We start from the raw sequence: 19,264 nt of genomic DNA, 5'->3' as shown, positions 1-19,264 counted from the left end.
GTTTGCTTATTTTTGTCTTTAAGCAATGGCTTTTTTCTGGCCACTCTTCAGTAAAGCCCAGCTCTGTGGAGTGTACGGCTTAAAGTGGTCTTATGTACAAATAGTCCAATCTCCGCTGTGGAGCTTTGCAACTCCTTCAGGGTTATCTTTGGTCTCTTTGTTGTCTCTCTGATTAATGCCCTCCTTGCCTGGTCTGTAAGTTTTGGTGGGCGGCCCTCTCTTGGCAGGTTTGTTGTGGTGCCATTTTCTTTCCATTTTTTAATAATGGATTTAATGGTGCTCCGTGGGATGTTCAAAATTTCGGATATTTTTTTATAATCCAACCCTAATCTGTACTTCTCCACAACTTTGTCCCTGACCTGTTTGGAGAGCTCCTTGGTCTTCATGGTGCCGCTTGCTTGGTGGTGCCCCTTGCTTAGTGGTGTTGCAGACTCTGGGGCCTTTCAGAACAGATGTGTATATATACTGAGATCATGTGACAGATCATGTGACACTTAGATTGCACACAGGTGGACTTTAGTTAACTAATTATGTGACTTCTGAAGGTAATTGGTTGCACCAGATCTTATTTAGGGGCTTCATAGCAAAGGGGGTGAAAACATATGCACGCACCACTTTTACGTTTTTTATACTTTTGAATTTTTTGAAACAAGTTATTTTTTTCATTTCACTTCACCAATTTGGACTATTTGTGTATGTCCATTACATGAAATCCAAAGAAAATAAATTTAAATTCCAGGTTGTAATGCAACAAAGTAGGAAAAATGCCAATGGGAGTGAATACTTTTGCAAGGCACTGTATGTGCAGTGTGGCAAAAAAGTATTTAGTCAGCCACCAATTGTGCAAGTTCTCCCACTTAAAAAGATGAGAGAGGCCTGTAATTTTCATCATAGGTACACTTCAACTATGACAGACAAAATGAGAAAAAAAATCCAGAAAATCACATTGTAGGATTTTTAATGAATTTATTTGCAAATTATGGTGGAAAATAAATATGTCTTAAAGTAATGATGGACTGTTGTTTCTCTTTGCTTATTTGAGCTGTTCTTGCCATAATATGGACCTTTTACCAAATAGGGCTATCTTCTGTATACCACCTCTACCTTGTCACAACACAACTGATTGGCTCAAACGCATGAAGAAGGAAAGAAATTCCACAAATTAACTTTTAAGAAGGCACACCTGTTAATTGATGACCACCTCAAGAAGCTGGTTGAGAGAATGCCAAGAGTGTGCAAAGCTGTCATCAAGGCAAAGGATGGCTCTTTGAAGAATCTCAAATATAAAATGTATTTTGATTTGTTTAACACTTTTTTGGTTACTATGTGATTCCATATGTGTTATTTCATGGTTTTGATTTCTTCAATATAATTCTACAATGTATAAAAGAGTATAAATTAAGAAAAACCCTTGAATGAGTAGTTGTTCTAATACTTTTGACTGGTAGTGTACGTTCATCACAAAATTATGATCAAGGGCTTAATCATATTCATAACACTTTACATGCTTACCTTCAGTAGGTTTATTTGACAGGAACAATGGCATTGTCTGCTTTCTTTTCATCTGGGTGCATAAAGGGTCTCAGAGTAGGACTACTGATTAATTCATTAAAATGTACCTGACAAAACTGCCCTAGAATAAGGGCCCCGTAGTCCATTTGCAGAGACATGTAATAATGTATTCTATATGCTGGCTTGTCTGTGTGAAAACAGGTCAGTGGGGAGTCATTCCTTTCTGTAGTCTATCAGGCCTGCAGTGTTTGTTAGATTTCACTTTGGTTGCATCTAAAATGGCATCCTATTTCCTATAAAGTTCCCCTTTTCTTTACCAGGGCCCCTGGCCCAAAGTAGTGCACTATATAGGGAATATGGTGCCATATGGTACAAACGTAGTGCACTATATAGGGAATCAGGTATAATTTGGAACGCACACTATGACATTTCAATCATTGAACCCATTCAGTGCTGGTCAGGTAAGACAACTGTCTTGCCAGTCAATGGGTTAATCAAACTAAGTGCTGAGACATAATGAAAGCATGCAGACAGAGAGCACACCATCAGAGCTGGGAGGGGAGAGGGTACACATCCCTCAAATGGCACCTTCACAAGATGGCTGCCACAAATAAAACACAACAAAGTCACACAACTACTCTTGGTCTTTATTACAAAATGAGGTGTTTACATTGTGACCATAATACCATAATTATCATGGTATTTTGTTGTGAAATAAAGTGTGTGCATAATAATTTTTGAGGAAATAACATTCAAAATCCCATGTGATCATTCATTCTCATCTTAAAATGTTTAATGACAAAAAATAAAATAATTAAATCAATCAACAAAAATCATTGATCATCTTAAAATGTTTAAAAATACACTTAGCAGAAGGTTCAAAGCACGGTTAAGCTGTCACCACAAGATGTGCGGTGAACCATAATATTAAAATATATTTGCTACCATATATTAAATATATACTGTAGCTATCATGTTATTTCGTATTATCATTTGTCTTTTTCAGTCACTGTTCTCCTTTTTCCCCATATACTGTATGCTCTCACTAGATAGGAAAAGCATATGCATCAACAGCTGAATGCTACATTGTGGCCATGGATAACATGTGATATACAGTATGCATATGCTTATATAGCAGTAGAAGTAGTATATTATCTCGACTGACCACAGTATACAATTCCAGATTGTGGCTCATAGTAATGCAATCTGTATTCCTGTATAGTTGTAAATTAAGGTCTCAATGTGTTGGTTGGCAGTGGTTTCAGATAGAGGAAGGTGAGAGGGCTCTGTTTTTTCCCACAGTGGTTGTGCAGTATGTAGAGTCTTGGACTGGTCTCAGGCCAATCGAATCTCCCCTTACCAACCCACTCAGCTTATCTTTACCCAGCACTGTCCAGTCCAGTCTAGCAACACTAACCTGCCAGCTTACCACTAAACTTCAGACCAGCAAAGATCCCTCCACCTAGAGGGGAGAGGGGAGAGGGGGAGGGATAGTGAAAGAGAGAAAGATAGATATTATATCATTATATTAGAAAGTTCGGTTTTATTTTTTGGAAAGAAAGTTGTAAGTCAATGTCATTAAGGAAGGCTATCACAAATGTTAAATTTCCACACTACTGTACACATTACATGAAACTGAGGGTTCACTTCACATAGAGGTGTTAAATATTTAGTTAGGCTCAGGCTTAGAAGGGAGGCTGTTATAACCCTGATATGCCTACATCCAGGCCATGTTAATGAAGAACCAAATGGAAGACAACAGACAAAAAAATAATTACTTGGACTTCTCCATTAAGAAACGTTAATTTTGGTTTTCAAATCATATTTTTTTTAAATTGCGCTGACAAACAAATTGCTGTTGCAGGAGTAGCCTGGAGCAGGCATTCTCATTGACATATGCATGTTTTGTAGGTCATCTTGCATTCTGTTTGAATCCTGTTATGACCACAACTACTAGAGTTAGCCTTAATAAACCAGACCCTGCCCTCAGTATAGTCTGTTTACTTCCTTTGTCCTCTGATTTGGTATTTGGGGCTGCCATAATAGAAGCATTTACATTCATTTGGTTACACAGGAACAGCATGAAACCATGATGATACCAGTATGGTATCACTTTCATGGTTCAATATTGGGTTTGCCCTTCCTCTGTTCTGTTAATGAATAGATAAGACCCAGGGTAATTGCGGTGCCGGAGAATGTGTGTGCGTGCATGTGTCGGTGTGCGTATTACACTCACCAATAGCCGCCACTCCAGCAATGCTTCCGACAGCAATGCCGGCTATCTCGCCAGTTGACAATATTGTCTCTGTGGCTTCTTCATTTGCCTGGTCGGATGTGGAGACCATGGTGCTCTTGGCCTCTGTGGGGTTAGATGTGGGGTCAGTCCCTGGAGCAGAGGTGTTAGTACCAGTGGTGGAAGCTGCGACGGTGGCAGGAGTATCCTCTGGGCTTACAGATGGTGCTGTTGGGGTAGATGTATTGTTTGAAGATGCAGGATAAATGTCTGCACAGAGAATGGCTGACAATAAAAGAAGAGGAAAGAGTTAACAGTCACCATTGTTCACACAAGCACCTTCAAAAACATATAAAATTGTAGTTTTTTCAAATGAATTCATTACTCAATGCTCATTTGTTTTGATATGTGTGTAAATACATATTTATTTATATAGATTTGTATAGATTTTTACAACTAATCAGGGTGGTATTCATTAGGCACCAAATGTAAGAAAATTGACTAAACGGTACAATAAGAAATGCTAATTTTGTACTGAACATGTCACATGTCTAGGTGTCAAACCATTACCTGTGCCTAGCAGGCAAACAGTCAGAGTGGATAGGTTCACAGGCATGACCCTGGGTATGAAGTCTCCAAGCTAAGGAAGAAGCCTCGGTTTGTCTAAATATTGTACGTAGGCCTAGGGAGAGAGAGACAGAGATTGAGAGAGACAGAGACAGAGAGAGAGAGAGACAGAGAGTGAGAGAGACACGGGGGAGAGAGAGAGACCGATAGACAGGGAGAGAGAGACAGAGAGCAAGAGAGACAGGGAGAGACAGGGAGAGAGACAGGGAGAGAGAGTGAGAGAGACAGGGAGAGAGACAGAGAGTGAGAGAGACAGGGAGAGAGAGACAGAGCGTGAGAGAGACAGGGAGAGAGAGGGAGAGGCAGAATGTGGAGAAATAAATGTAATGTAAACTGATTTCCATGATAGTAGATTATCAAAAATAGGAGACATTGACAGACATATTCTGGAACAATTCCCCATGGGGTTTTAAAGATAAAAATCCCAAACAAGATGTTACAGTAGAGGGAGAATAAGGAGGTGAATTGTTGAATGGTTTGCTCACAGTCAATAAGGTGTGGGAATTCAAGAAAAGAAATGTATCTTCATTAAAAGCCTATATGTAGGTACATCATCAATAGAAGGTCACAGTGCTAATGTAGTCTTGACTGTAACCAGACAGAAATAATTAAAATACTTTTATTTCTGTATGTGAGCCATATTTTACAGTGATACTTTACTCCAGTGGTTCCCCACTGGTGTGCCTTGAAACTTTTCCTAATCTTGATCATTTTTTTTGAAAACTCCCTCATAAATGTGACCTGTGGAATGCACATGGAATTTTGACATGGGAGCACTAGTGCCTGGTCAGATAATACATTCAATGGTTACATCTGTATCGTTGTTTCAAGTCCAGTGTGCTCAGGCTGTTACATTTGAAGAGTTTAATTCAGAAACGCTATGTATCCATTTTCAGAAATATTGGTAAAGGAGCTTTATTGTTTAAAGAAAATATGAACGAGATGTGTGTGTTTTTTCACTATTTAATCATGGCATTGGGTTGTTCAATGACATACAGTCACAGTTAAAACTTTGGACACACCTACTCATACAAGGGTTTTCTTTATTTTTACTATTTTCTACGTTGCAGTAATAGTGAAGACATCAACACTATGAAATATCACATGTGGAATCATGTAGTAACAAAAAAGTGTTAAACAAATCAATATATATTTTATATTAGAGATTTTTCAAAGTAGCCACCCGTTGCCTTGATGACAGCTTTGCACACTTTTGGCATTCTCTCAACCAGCTTCATGAGGTAGTCACCTGGAATGCATTTCAATTAACAGGTGTGCCTTGTTAAAAGTTAATGCTGAAAAGAAACCACTACTAAAGGACACCAATAATATGAAGACACTTGCTTGGGCCAAGAAAAATTAGCAATGGACATTAGACCAGTGGAAATTTGACCTTTGGTCTGGTGTCCAAATTTTAGATTTTTGGTTCCAACCGCCGTGTCTATATGAGACGCAGAGTAGGTGAATGGATGGTCTCCACATGTGTAGTTCCCACCGTAAAAGCATGGAGGAGGAGGTGTAATGGTGTGGGGGTGCTTTGCTGGTGACACTGTCTGTGATTTATTTAGAATTCAAGGCACACTTAACCAGCATGGCTACCACAGCATTCTCCACCTAATCTGGTTTGCGCTTAGTGGGACTATCATTTGTTTTTCAACAGGACAATAACCCAACACACCTCCAGGCTGTGTAAGGGCTATTTGACCAAGAAGGAGAGTGATGGAGTGCTGCATCAGATGACCTGGCCTCCACAATCACCCAACCTCAACCCATTTGAGATGGTTTGGGATGAGTTGGACTGCAGAATGAAGGAAAAGCAGCCAACAAGTGCTCAACATATGTGGGAACTCCTTCAAGACTGTTGGAAAAGCTTTCCTGGTGAGGCTGGTTGAGAGAATGCCAAGTGTGTGCAAAGCTATCAAGGCAAAGAGTGGCTACTTTGAAGAATCTAAAATCTAAAATATATTTTGATTACATATGTGTTCTTTAATAGTTTTGATTTCTTTACTATTATTCTACAAAGTAGGTGTGTCCAAACTTTTGACTGGTACTGGACATGTATTTGTTTAAAATCACTTGATGGAGAGATAAATAAAAGAGATAAATAAATAAAAGTAAATAAATAAAAGAGAGATAAATAATCATGTTCTTTTGCAAAATGCTGTATATTCACCTCTCTCAGATAAATAAGAAGTATTGCTAGGTTTTATACAGTCAACTGTAACAAATAACTACATTTTTAATAAAGAAATGTACAAATTATACACTTATGACATCAATGTTAAAAAAAACATTTATTTAGTACAGTAATCTGAGATATGTATGTAAAACACCTACATTTGACATTTATGTCATTTAGCAGATGCTCTTATTTTTTTATTATTTTTTTATTTCACCTTTATTTAACCAGGTAGGCCAGTTGAGAACAAGTTCTCATTTGCAACTGCGACCTGGCCAAGATAAAGCATAGCAGTGTGAGCAGACAACACAGAGTTACACATGGAATAAACAATTAACAAGTCAATAACACAGTAGAAAACAAAGGGGGGAGTCTATATACAATGTGTGCAAAAGGCATGAGGAGGTAGGCGAATAATTACAATTTTGCAGATTAACACTGGAGTGATAAATGATCAGATGGTCATGTACAGGTAGAGATATTGGTGTGCAAAAGAGCAAGTAAATAAATAAAAACAGTATGGGGATGAGGTAGGTGAAAATGGGTGGGCTATTTACCAATAGACTATGTACAGCAGCAGCGATCGGTTAGCTGCTCAGATAGCTGATGTTTGAAGTTGGTGAGGGAGATAAAAGTCTCCAACTTCAGCGATTTTTGCAATTCGTTCCAGTCACAGGCAGCAGAGTACTGGAACGAAAGGCGGCCAAATGAGGTGTTGGCTTTAGGGATGATCAGTGAGATACACCTGCTGGAGCGCGTGCTACGGATGGGTGTTGCCATCGTGACCAGTGAACTGAGATAAGGCGGAGCTTTACCTAGCATGGACTTGTAGATGACCTGGAGCCAGTGGGTCTGGCGACCAATATGTAATGAGGGCCAGCCGACTAGAGCATACAGGTCGCAGTGGTGGGTGGTATAAGGTGCTTTAGTGACAAAACGGATGGCACTGTGATAGACTGCATCCAGTTTGCTGAGTAGAGTGTTGGAAGCCATTTTGTAGATGACATCGCCGAAGTCGAGGATCGGAAGGATAGTCAGTTTTACTAGGGTAAGCTTGGCGGCGTGAGTGAAGGAGGCTTTGTTGCGGAATAGAAAGCCGACTCTTGATTTGATTTTCGATTGGAGATGTTTGATATGAGTCTGGAAGGAGAGTTTGCAGTCTAGCCAGACACCTAGGTACTTATAGATGTCCACATATTCAAGGTCGGAACCATCCAGGGTGGTGATGCTAGTCGGGCATGCGGGTGCAGGCAGCGATCGGTTGAAAAGCATGCATTTGGTTTTACTAGCGTTTAAGAGCAGTTGGAGGCCACGGAAGGAGTGTTGTATGGCATTGAAGCTTGTTTGGAGGTTAGATAGCACAGTGTCCAATTACGGGCCGAAAGTATATAGAATGGTGTCGTCTGCGTAGAGGTGGATCAGGGAATCGCCCGCAGCAAGAGCAACATCATTGATATATACAGAGAAAAGAGTCGGCCCGAGAATTGAACCCTGTGGCACCCCCATAGAGACTGCCAGAGGACCGGACAGCATGCCCTCCGATTTGACACACTGAACTCTGTCTGCAAAGTAATTGGTGAACCAGGCAAGGCAGTCATCCGAAAAACCGAGGCTACTGAGTCTGCCGATAAGAATATGGTGATTGACAGAGTCGAAAGCCTTGGCAAGGTCAATGAAGACGGCTGCACAGTACTGTCCTTTATCGATGGCGGTTATGATATCGTTTAGTACCTTGAGTGTTGCTGAGGTGCACCCGTGACCGGCTCGGAAACCAGATTGCACAGCGGAGAAGGTACGGTGGGATTCGAGATGGTCAGTGACCTGTTTGTTGACTTGGCTTTCGAAGACCTTAGATAGGCAGGGCAGGATGGATATAGGTCTGTAACAGTTTGGGTCCAGGGTGTCTCCCCCTTTGAAGAGGGGGATGACTGCGGCAGCTTTCAATCCTTGGGGATCTCAGACGATATGAAAGAGAGGTTGAACAGGCTGGTAATAGGGGTTGCGACAATGGCGGCGGAAAGTTTCAGAAATAGGGGGTCCAGATTGTCAAGCCCAGCTGATTTGTACGGGTCCAGGTTTTGCAGCTCTTTCAGAACATCTGCTATCTGGATTTGGGTAAAGGAGAACCTGGAGAGGCTTGGGCGAGGAGCTGCCGGGGGCAGAGCTGTTGGCCGAGGTTGGAGTAGCCAGGCGGAAGGCATGGCCAGCCGTTGAGAAATGCTTATTGAAGTTTTCGATAATCATGGATTTATCGGTGGTGACCGTGTTACCTAGCCTCAGTGCAGTGGGCAGCTGGGAGGAGGTGCTCTTGTTCTCCATGGACTTCACAGTGTCCCAGAACTTTTTGGAGTTGGAGCTACAGGATGCAAACTTCTGCCTGAAGAAGCTGGCCTTAGCTTTCCTGACTGACTGCGTGTATTGGTTCCGGACTTCCCTGAACAGTTGCATATCCCGGGGACTATTCGAAGCTATTGCAGTCTGCCACAGGATGTTTTTGTGCTGGTCGAGGGCAGTCAGGTCTGGGGTGAACCAAGGACTGTATCTGTTCTTAGTTCTGCATTTTTTGAACGGAGCATGCTTATCTAAAATGGTGAGGAAGTTACTTTTAAAGAATGACCAGGCATCCTCAACTGACGGGATGAGGTCAATGTCCTTCCAGGATACCCGGGCCAGGTCGATTAGAAAGGCCTGCTCACAGAAGTGTTTTAGGGAGCGTTTGACAGTGATGAGGGGTGGTCGTTTGACTGCGGCTCCGTAGCGGATACAGGCAATGAGGCAGTGATCGCTGAGATCCTGGTTGAAGACAGCGGAGGTGTATTTGGAGGGCCAGTTGGTCAGGATGACGTCTATGAGGGTGCCCTTGTTTACAGAGTTAGGGTTGTACCTGGTGGGTTCCTTGATGATTTGTGTGAGATTGAGGGCATCTAGCTTAGATTGTAGGACTGGCGGGGTGTTAAGTATATCCCAGTTTAGGTCACCTAACAGAACAAACTCTGAGGCTAGATGGGGGGCGATCAATTCACAAATGGTGTCCAGGGCACAGCTGGGGGCTGAGGGGGGTCAGTAGCAGGCGGCAACAGTGAGAGACTTATTTCTGGAGAGAGTAATTTTCAAAATTAGTAGTTCGAACTGTTTGGGTATGGACCTGGAAAGTATGACATCACTTTGCAGGCTATCTCTGCAGTAGACTGCAACTCCTCCCCCTTTAGCAGTTCTATCTTGACGGAAGATGTTATAGTTGGGTATGGAAATCTCTGAATTTTTGGTGGCCTTCCTGAGCCAGGATTCAGACACAGCAAGGACATCAGGGTTAGCAGAGTGTGCTAGAGCAGTGAGTAAAACAAACTTAGGGAGGAGGCTTCTGATGTTGACATGCATGAAACCAAGGCTTTTTCGATCACAGAAGTCAACAAATGAGGGTGCCTGGGGACATGCAGGGCCTGGGTTTACCTCCACATCACCCGCGGAACAGAGAAGGAGTAGTATGAGGGTGCGGCTAAAGGCTATCAAAACTGGTCGCCTAGAGCGTTGGGGACAGAGAATAAGAGGAGCAGGTTTCTGGGCATGGTAGAATATATTCAGGGCATAATGCGCAGACAGGGGTATGGTGGGGTGCGGGTACAGCGGGGGTAAGCCCAGGCACTGGGTGATGATGAGAGAGGTTGTGTCTCTGGACATGCTGGTTGTAATGGGTGAGGTCACCGCATGTGTGGGAGGTGGGACAAAGGAGTTATCAGGGGTATGAAGAGTAGAACTAGGGGCTCCATTGTGAACTAGAACAATGATAACTAACCTGAGCAACAGTATACAAGGCATATTGACATTTGAGAGAGACATACAGCGAGGCATACAGTAATCACAGGTGTTGAATTGGGAAAGCTAGCTTAAACAGTAGGTGAGACAACAGCTAATCAGCTAGCACAACAACAGCAGGTAAAATGGCGTTGACTAGGCAACGGGGCCGACAGATAAAACATAAACAAGCAGAATGGAGTACCGTGATTAATGGACAGTCCAGAGTGCATCAGCTATGTAGCCAAGAGATCAGTGTCCAGGGGCAGCGGTGGATGGGGCAGGGAAGCTGGACTGGCGAGTGTTATCCAGGTTGAAAAAAAAAAGTTAACAATGACTAAATAGCTTGTAGCTAGTTAGCTGGTTAGCTTCTGGAGGTTCTTGAGTGTGTTCTAAAAATTAAAAATAATAGCGATTCCGTATCACATTGGGTGAGGCAGGTTTCCGGAAAGGTATAAACAGATTAAAAATCAAGAAGAGATAGAAAGTAAATATGGGTCCGGTGAGTGTTTGGGACGCGGCGATTCAGACGGTTAGCAGGCCTGTGCTAACAAGCTAACAGTTCGTAGGCCCGGGCTAGACAAGCTAGCAGTTAGCAGGCCTGTGCTAACAAGCTAACAGTTCGTAGGCCCGGGCTAGACAAGCTAGCAGTTAGCAGGCCTGTGCTAACAAGCTAACAGTTCGTAGGCCCGGGCTAAACAAGGTAGCAGTTAGCGGACCGGGGCTAGACAAGCTAGCAGTTAGCAGGCCGAGTTTAGCAAGCAGGGAGATAGTGAGGGCTAGAGAGTTGGCCTTTAGGGGACGTCGCGATGGGGTGAGTCTGTTTATTCCTCTTCATGCGGTGACATCGATAGACCGGTCGTGGGCCCGGGTATTGTAGCCCAGGAGGATGCTACGGTGGTAGTACAGGTGCGCTGGCCGGGCTAGCTTCACGCTAAGTGGGTGGAAGCGCTAGCCAGGAGTAATCATCCGGGGTTGCGGTTTAGCTAGATAGCTAGTTGTGAAGATCCAGCTGAAATGTTCCGTTTGCGGGAGCTTTCCGAGCTAAAGGTTAGCTTAGCTGATGACCGGTTAGCTGAAGACCGCTAGCATAGCTGGTGGTTAGCCGGCTAGCTTCAGTTGAGGGGTTCCGGTTCCGAAGTAAATATAAATACTTTAGGAAAAATAGCTACATTGGGTGAGGCGGGTTGCAGGAGAGTATTTGGAAGTATTTGGAAGCTTAGGTTTAGCAAAATGTTTTTGAAGAAAAATATGTAAAAAACGAAAAATAGACAATATATACAAGGGACACGACGAGACAGGGCGACTTACTGCTACGCCATCTTGGAGCTACGCCATCATCTAGAGCAACTGTCACGACTTCCGCCGAAGTCGGTCCCTCTCCTTGTTCGGGCTGGCCTTCTAGCCATCACTGATCCACATTTCAATTTCCATTTGTTTTGTCTTGTCTTCCCACACACCTGGTTTCAATTCTATAATTACATGTTGTGTATTTAACCCTTTGTTTCCCCCATGTCCTTGTCCGGAATTGTTTATTGTAAGTGCTTGTGCATGTTATGTCTGGTGTGCGACGGGGTTTTGTCCCATTGTATATATTGTATTTGTTCACGGTGATTTTATTATTAAAACTGCGCCATTGTAACACAGTCTTTGCTCTCCTGCGCCTGACTTCTCTGCCGCCAGTACGCACTCCATACAGAATTCCTGACCGAAAGTTATGGAGTCAGCAGGAGCAGGTCCCCCGGGTATAGGGGTGGAAGAACGCGTCCGGGAGCATGCAGCAATGCTCCACCATCTTGGCACCGCCATGGACCGCGTTGTCCAGACAATGGACCGCTGAGAGAGACAGGGAGTTCTCCCAGCATCTCCACCAGCACAACCGGGGTCTCCACTACGCGCCCCTCCTTCTCCTGGACCCATTCGTCACTCCCTTCCCCAGGAATATGATGGGATGGCTGCAAACTGCCAGGGGTTCCTATTGCAGCTGGAATTATACCTGGCAACCGTCCACCCGGCTCCTTCAGACCGCGAGAGGGTGTCCGCCCTCATCTCGTGCCTCACCGGGAAAGCCCTGGAGTGGGCTAACGACGTGTGGAGAGAGGGAGATGCGGCATTGGACCAGTTTGAGGAGTTCACCCGCCACTTCCGGGCAGTCTTCGACCACCCGCCTGAGGGTAGAGCTGCGGGTGAGCGCCTATTCCATCTGAGACAGGGGATGAGGAGAACCCAGGAGTTTGCCCTGGAGTTTCAGACCCTGGCTGCCGGTGCGGGATAGAATGACAGGGCCCTGATCGACCATTACCGGTGCAGTCTGCGCGAGGACGTCCGTCGGGAGTTGGCCTGCAGAGACACGACCCTCACATTCCACCGGCTGGTGGACCTGTCCATCCGGCTGGATAACCTGCTGGCTACCGGCGGACGTTCAGATCGGGATCTGTTGGTTCCATCCCCCCGCACCCCCTCTCCGATACCCATGAAGCTGGGAGGGTGGTGCGCAGGGAGACTCCAGCTCGTGCACCATCTGTGGCCGCAGAGGTCACACTACCTGTCGGTGCCGGATTGGTTCCTCTGAGTATCGAGGCAGCAGGCAGGGCGCTCTCACCCCAGGTGAGCCGGCACCATTCTCACCGAGAGCCCTCTGTTGCACATATGTTTGTGTATGTCACTTTCCCTGAGTTTTCCCCGCATTCCCAGCATAAGGCGCTCGGTGATTCAGGCGCGGCTGGGAATTTTATAGATAAATCATTCGCGCATAGTTTAGGGATCCCCATTGTTCCCGTGGCTATGCCCTTCCCCGTTCATGCCTTAGATAGTCGACCATTAGGGTCAGGGTTGATTAGGGAGGCCACCACTCCTCTGGGCATGGTGACGCAGGGAAGTCACAAGGAGAGAATTAGTCTCTTCCTTATTGACTCTCCTGCGTTTCCCGTGGTGCTAGGCCTACCCTGGTTAGTTTGTCATGACCCCACTGTTTCTTGGCCACAGAGGGCTCTCACGAGTGGTCGCAAGAGTGCTCGGGGAGGTGTTTAGGGGTTTCCATTGGTGCTACTACGGTGGAAAGTCCAGACCAGGTCTCCACCGTGGGCTGAATATGCCGATTTGGCTCTCGCCTTCTCCGAAAAGAAGGTGACTCAATTACCACTCAATTACCTATCGACGGGACGATTGTGCAATAAATCTCCTGGTAGATGCTGCACTTCCCAGGAGTCACGTGTATCCCCTCTCACAGGCGGAGACGGAGGCTATGGAAACATATGTCTCAGAATCACTGCGTCAGGGGTACATTCGGTCCTCCACTTCACTCGCCTTCTCGAGTTTCTTTTTTGTGAAGAAGAAGGAGGGAGGTCTGTGTCCGTGGATTGACTATCGGGGTCTGAACCTGATCACTGTGAGGTATAGTTACCCGCTACCGTTCATAGCCACAGCGATTGAGTCAATGCACGGGGTGCGCTTCTTCACCAAACTAGATCTCAGGAGCGCTTACAACCTGGTGCGTATCCGGGAGGGAGACTAGTGGAAGATAGCTTTCAGTACCATCTCAGGGCACTATGAGTACCTCGTGCCGTACGGGTTGATGAATGCGCCATCAGTCTTCCGAGCCTTTGTAGATGAGATTTTCAGGGACCTGCACAGGCAAGGTGTAGTGGTGTATATTGATGATATACTCCGCTACACGCGCCGAGCATGTGTCCCTGGTGTGCAGGGTGCTTGGTCGTCTTTTGGAACATGACCTGTACATCAAGGCTGAGAAATGCCTGTTCTTCCACCAGCCCGTCTCCTTCCTGGGGTATCGCATTTCCACCTCAGGCATGGAGATGGAGAGTGACCGCATTTCAGCTGTGCGTAATTGGCCAACTCCCACCACGGTAAAGGAGGTGCAACGGTTCTTAGGGTTTGCCAAATACTACCAGAGGTTTATCCGGGGTTTTGGTCAGGTAGTGTCTCCCATTACCTCACTGCTGAAGGGGGGCCCGGTGCGTTTGCAGTGGTCAGCTGAGGCGGACAGGGCTTTAGTCACCTGAGGGCTCTGTTTACCTCGGCTCCCTCTTTGGCGTTCACAGTGGAGGTGGATGTGTCTGAGGTTGGGATAGGAGCCGTGCTCTCTCAGCGCACGGGTACGCCTCTGAAGCCTTTTTGTCGAAGAAGCTCAGCCCGGCGGAGCGAAACTATGACGTGGGGGACAGGGAGCTGCTGGCTGTTGTCAAGGCCTTGAAGGCGTGGAGACATTGGCTTGAGGGGGCTAAACATCCTTTTCTCATCTGGACTGACCACCGCAATCTGGAGTACATCCGGGCAGCGAGGAGACTGAACCCTTGCCATGTTTTTCATCTGTTTTGTGTTCACCCTTTCCTACAAACCAGGCTCCCAAAACGTGAAGGCGGATGCATTGTTCTGGCTGTATGACACAGAGGAGCGACCCATGGATACCACTCCCATACTCCCCGCCTCCTACCTGGTGGCGCCGGTAGTGTGGGAGCTGGACACGGACATTGAGTAGGCGTTACGTGCAGAGCCCGCTCCCGTCCAGTGTCCCGCTGGGCATCTGTACGTCCCATCTGCTGTTCGTGACCGGTTGATCTATTGGGCCCACACGTCACCCTCCTCTGGGATCGGTCGGACAGTGCGCTGTTTGAGCGGGAGGTACTGTTGGCCTATCTTGGCTAAGGATGTGAGGGTTTATGTTTCCTCCTGCTCGGTGTGCGCCCAGTGTAAGGCTCCTAGGCACCTGCCCAGAGGGAAGCTACAACCCTTACCTGTTCCACTACGGCCTCGGTCGCACCTGTCATTGGATTTTCTTACCCATCTCCCCCTCACAGGGTAACACCGCGATCCTGGTCGTTGTGGATCGGTTCTCTAAGTCTTGTTCCTAGGCCGTCATTGAAAATAAGAATTTGTACTTAACTGACTTGCCTAGTAAAATAAAGGTAAAATAAAAAGGTTTCTGCGGCCCTATTGCCAGGACCAGCCGGGGCATTGGGCAGCGTTCGTGCCCTGGGACAAGATGGCACAGAACTCGCTTTGCCACTCCTCCACTAACCTCTCTCCCTTCCAGTGCTACTGGGGTACCAGCCGGTTCTGGCGCCTTGCATCAGAGTCAGACCGAGGTTCCTGCGGTGGACGACTGGTTCAGCTGCGCGGAGGAGACATAGGAAGCTGTCCGTGTTCACCTTCAGTGGGCCATGCTGCGCCAAAAGGAGAACGCAAATCGCCACTGCAGTGAGGCCCCGCGGACCCTGCCGGAAGCTGGGTCCGCGGTTTGTGGGACCATTTTACAGTCCTGAGTAGAATGAATGAGGTTTGTTATAGGTTACAGCTTCCACCCGATTATCGTATTAACCGCTCGTTCCATGTGTCTCTCCTCAGGCCCGTGGTGGCTGGCACGCTCCAGGAGTCTGAGGTGCGGGACGTTCCTCCGCCCCCTCTGGACATCGAGGGGGCCCTGGCGTACTCCGTTCGCTCCATACTGGATTTGAGGCGTTGTGCGAGGGGCCTTCAGTATCTCGTGGAGTGGGAGGCGTATGGTCCAGAGGAAAGCTGCTGGGTTCCGGTCAAGGACGTGTTGGACACTTCAATGCTGCAGGAGTTCCACCGTCTTCGTTCGTATCGCCCTGCACCTCGCCCTCCGGGTCGTTGTCACGCTATGACCTTAGAGAGCTTTTTCTATCTCTATTTTGGTTTAGTCAGGGTGTGATTTGGGTGAGCATTCTATGTTCATTTGTCTATGTTTTCTATTTCTTTGTTTTGGCCGGGTATGGTTCTCAATCAGGGACAGCTGTCTATCGTTGTCTCTGATTGGGAACCATACTTAGGTAGCCTTTTCCCACCTGGGTTTTGTGGGTAGTTGTTTTCTGATTAGTGTTCTGCACCTGACAGGACTGTTTCAGTTTCGTTTTGCACTTTGTTATTTTTGTTCTAGTGTTCAGTTGTTAATAAAAATCATGAACACTTACCACGCTATCTCTGTTTGGTCCGATCATTCATCAGACGACGACCATTACAGTAGTCCCCGAGGCCGGTGTCGGCGCGCGCGCGGGGGGGTACTCTCACGACTTCTGCCGAAGTCGGTCCCTCTCCTTGTTCGGGAGGCATTCGGTGGTCGGCGTCGCCGGCCTTCTAGCCATTGTCGATCCACCTTTCATTTTCCATTTGTTTTGTCTTGTCTTCCCACACACCTTGTTTCAACACCATAATTACATGATTACATTACACCCAGGTATCCTTCCTGTTTGTCCCTGTCCGGGGGTGTCCTCGGATGGGTCCACAGTGTCTCCTGACCCCTCCTGTCTCAGCCTCCAGTATTTATGCTGCAGTAGTTTATGTGTCGGGGGGCTAGGGTCAGTTTGTTATATCTGGAGTACTTCTCCTGTCCTATTCGGTGTCCTGTGTGAATCTAAGTGTGCGTTCTCTAATTATCTCCTTCTCTCTCTCGGAGGAGGACCTGAGCCCTAGGACCATGCCCCAGGATTACCTGACATGATGACTCCTTGCTGTCCCCAGTCCACCTGGCCGTGCTGCTGTTCCAGTTTCAACTGTTCTGCCTTCTCATTATTCGAACATGCTGATCATTTATGAACATTTGAACATCTTGGCCATGTTCTGTTATAATCTCCACCCGGCACAGCCAGAAGAGGACTGGCCACCCCACATATGCTCTCTCTAATTCTCTCTTTTTTTCTCTCTCTCGGAGGACCTGAGCCCTAGGACCATGCCCCAGGACTACCTGACATGATGACTCCTTGCTGTCCCCAGTCCATCTGACCGTGCTGCTGCTCCAGTTTCAACTGTTCTGCCTTATTATTATACGACCATGCTGGTCATTTATGAACATTTGAACATCTTGGCCATGTTCTGTTATAATCTCCACCCGGCACAGCCAGAAGAGGACTGGCCACCCCACATAGCCTGGTTCCTCTCTAGGTTTCTTCCTAGGTTTTGGCCTTTCTAGGGAGTTTTTCCTAGCCACCGTGCTTCTACACCTGCATTGCTTGCTGTTTGGGGTTTTAGGCTGGGTTTCTATACAGCACCTTGAGATATCAGCTGATGTACGAAGGGCTATATAAATACATTTGATTTGATTTGATTTGATGTTGTGTATTTAACCCTCTGTTTCCCCCATGTCCTTGTCCGGAATTGTTTATTGTAAGTGCTTGTGCACGTTATGTCTGGTGTGTGACGGGGTTTTGTCCCATTGTATATATTGTTTTTGTTCACGGTGATTTTTATTATTAAAACAGCGCCGTTGTTTGCTCTGCTGCGCCTGACTTCTCTGCCGCCAGTACTCACTCCTTACAGCAACTTACAGTAAGTGCATTCATCTTAAGATGAGAGACAACCCCTATCACAGTCAAATATAAAGGATACAAACATTCCATTCCAGCTAAACAATGGATATATAGTGTATTGCAAAAAAAACACATTTTCACACATCTAAAATCTATGAATAAAAAATCAGAGAAAAGTACAATTTTACACAAACATGAATCTACACATAACCACTCATTTCTGATGAAAAAAGGCAATTAAAGGGGTACACACACCAATTAACCAACATGAGTAAGGAACTATGAAAATATTTCAAATAAACCCTATTTAATCTATTAAAAAAACTTTGTCACAGAAAATAGATTATTTTCAGTATGGATCAGATGAGATGGATGGCATTACCACTAAATACATTAATAAGAAATTGTAAGTGTGCCACAGAATTTTATATCCCATCAAAGTGTGCCATGGTTAAAAAAAAGGTTAGGAACCACTGCTTTACGCAACAAAATACTTGAATACAAAAGATAAATACTATTCATATATACATACTTACTCTGACAATTCAAATGTTGACCCAAAGGTCCCTTTCATCATATTGTTTGCATAACGAGTGACATTACATTTTGTAGCATAACACAGTACACCAAGTTAGCCACACTAACCTGGAATAACAGCAACTGGTGTGTCCCTCTTTCTCTTCTCCTCTTATTCTCTTCACCCAGTTTCATCAGCTTTTATACCAAACTGTATCTAAGTCACGTCATCATATCCACATCACCATAAAATATTTTTATTTTTTTACTTAATAAACGGATGTCCATCCTCCTGTTCATATTGGCAATTTATTGCCAGGAGAGCTGTAAAATTATATTGCACTATCAGTTTGCTGTCAACCTCTTATCTGACTTCAGGGCAATGAGGAAAGACAGGAGATAGACCTAACTGGGAACCATGCACTAAAACGGTACAAAACCGTATCTTATTAAATAGGCTGTCAAAGGGAAAGATTATGATTATCAGAATATATATATATTCAAGGTGTCCTTCATTAAAGTTTTTGTCATTTAGCACACATTCTTATACATAGCAACTTACATTCAGTGCATTCAACTAAGTAGAAAATAATAATAAACACATTACAATTATTGCAAGTACACCCTTCCTCAAAAATAGCCATTATCAGCCAAATCAGTTCCTTAACTGATCCAGGTGGTAAAAGCCAAGGTGATTGGATAAAATACATATACTATGTAATAAAAGGATTTAAGGAATATGGTAGATACTGGGCACAAACATCAATTCAACATCTATTCCACATTGGTTCAACGTAGTTTCATTGAAATGACGTGGAAACAACATTGACTCAACAAGTGTGCGCCCGGGGGGTGATGAATGATAACTAGAGGTTATTTCCTTCCTCTTGAATTCTTGAAATACAGTGTGTCTGTCATTATGGCAATGTATTCACATAGGGCCCTGAATGGTTGGAGCCAAGCTGTCAGACATTTTCCATTGGTGTCAATGGACAATGGGCTTCTTCATCTACACTCTGTGTCCCAAATGTCACCCTATTCCCTACGTAGTGCACTACACAGGGCACCATTTGGGACGCAACCCTGAATAGGCCCAGTAAAATGAACATGTGTTAATAAAAT

At 45.3% G+C, this 19,264-nt stretch overlaps 1 protein-coding gene across 2 annotated transcripts; it reads right to left on the bottom strand.

Moving 5' to 3' along the window:
* Window positions 1-2,141: 2,141 nt before the first annotated feature.
* LOC112228384 (spore coat protein SP65) lies at window positions 2,142-18,342 on the bottom strand. Of its 2 annotated transcripts, none has more exons than XM_024393654.2 (4): window positions 18,272-18,342; window positions 4,316-4,427; window positions 3,749-4,030; window positions 2,142-2,974 (listed from the first exon to the last, which is right to left on the bottom strand). In XM_024393654.2, exons 2-4 carry the CDS (start codon window positions 4,359-4,361, stop codon window positions 2,925-2,927), a joined length of 378 nt encoding a protein of 125 aa, XP_024249422.1. In that variant the 5' UTR covers window positions 4,362-4,427; window positions 18,272-18,342; the 3' UTR covers window positions 2,142-2,924. The 2 variants fall into 2 exon arrangements, with proteins under 2 accessions (XP_024249422.1, XP_024249423.1); XM_024393655.2 differs by having other exon boundaries at window positions 3,749-3,973.
* Window positions 18,343-19,264: the final 922 nt, after the last annotated feature.

The sequence above is a fragment of the Oncorhynchus tshawytscha genome, linkage group LG30 (genome assembly GCF_018296145.1).
Source record: "Oncorhynchus tshawytscha isolate Ot180627B linkage group LG30, Otsh_v2.0, whole genome shotgun sequence".
Taxonomy (NCBI): domain Eukaryota; kingdom Metazoa; phylum Chordata; class Actinopteri; order Salmoniformes; family Salmonidae; genus Oncorhynchus; species Oncorhynchus tshawytscha.
The sequence above is the reverse complement of the archived record's forward strand: the minus strand, read 5'-3'. Positions and strand labels throughout refer to the sequence as shown.

Bases quoted from the DNA above. Each gene is read 5' to 3' on its own strand.
- LOC112228384 (XM_024393654.2), bottom strand. From the start codon at position 4,361: ATGCCTGTGAACCTATCCACTCTGACTGTTTGCCTGCTAGGCACAG. The intron at 4,031-4,315 runs GTAATGGTTTGA...TTTTATTGTCAG, and splicing joins TGTTTGCCTGCTAGGCACAG to CCATTCTCTGTGCAGACATT. The intron at 2,975-3,748 runs GTGAGTGTAATA...TCTCCCCTCTAG, and splicing joins TGCTGGAGTGGCGGCTATTG to GTGGAGGGATCTTTGCTGGT.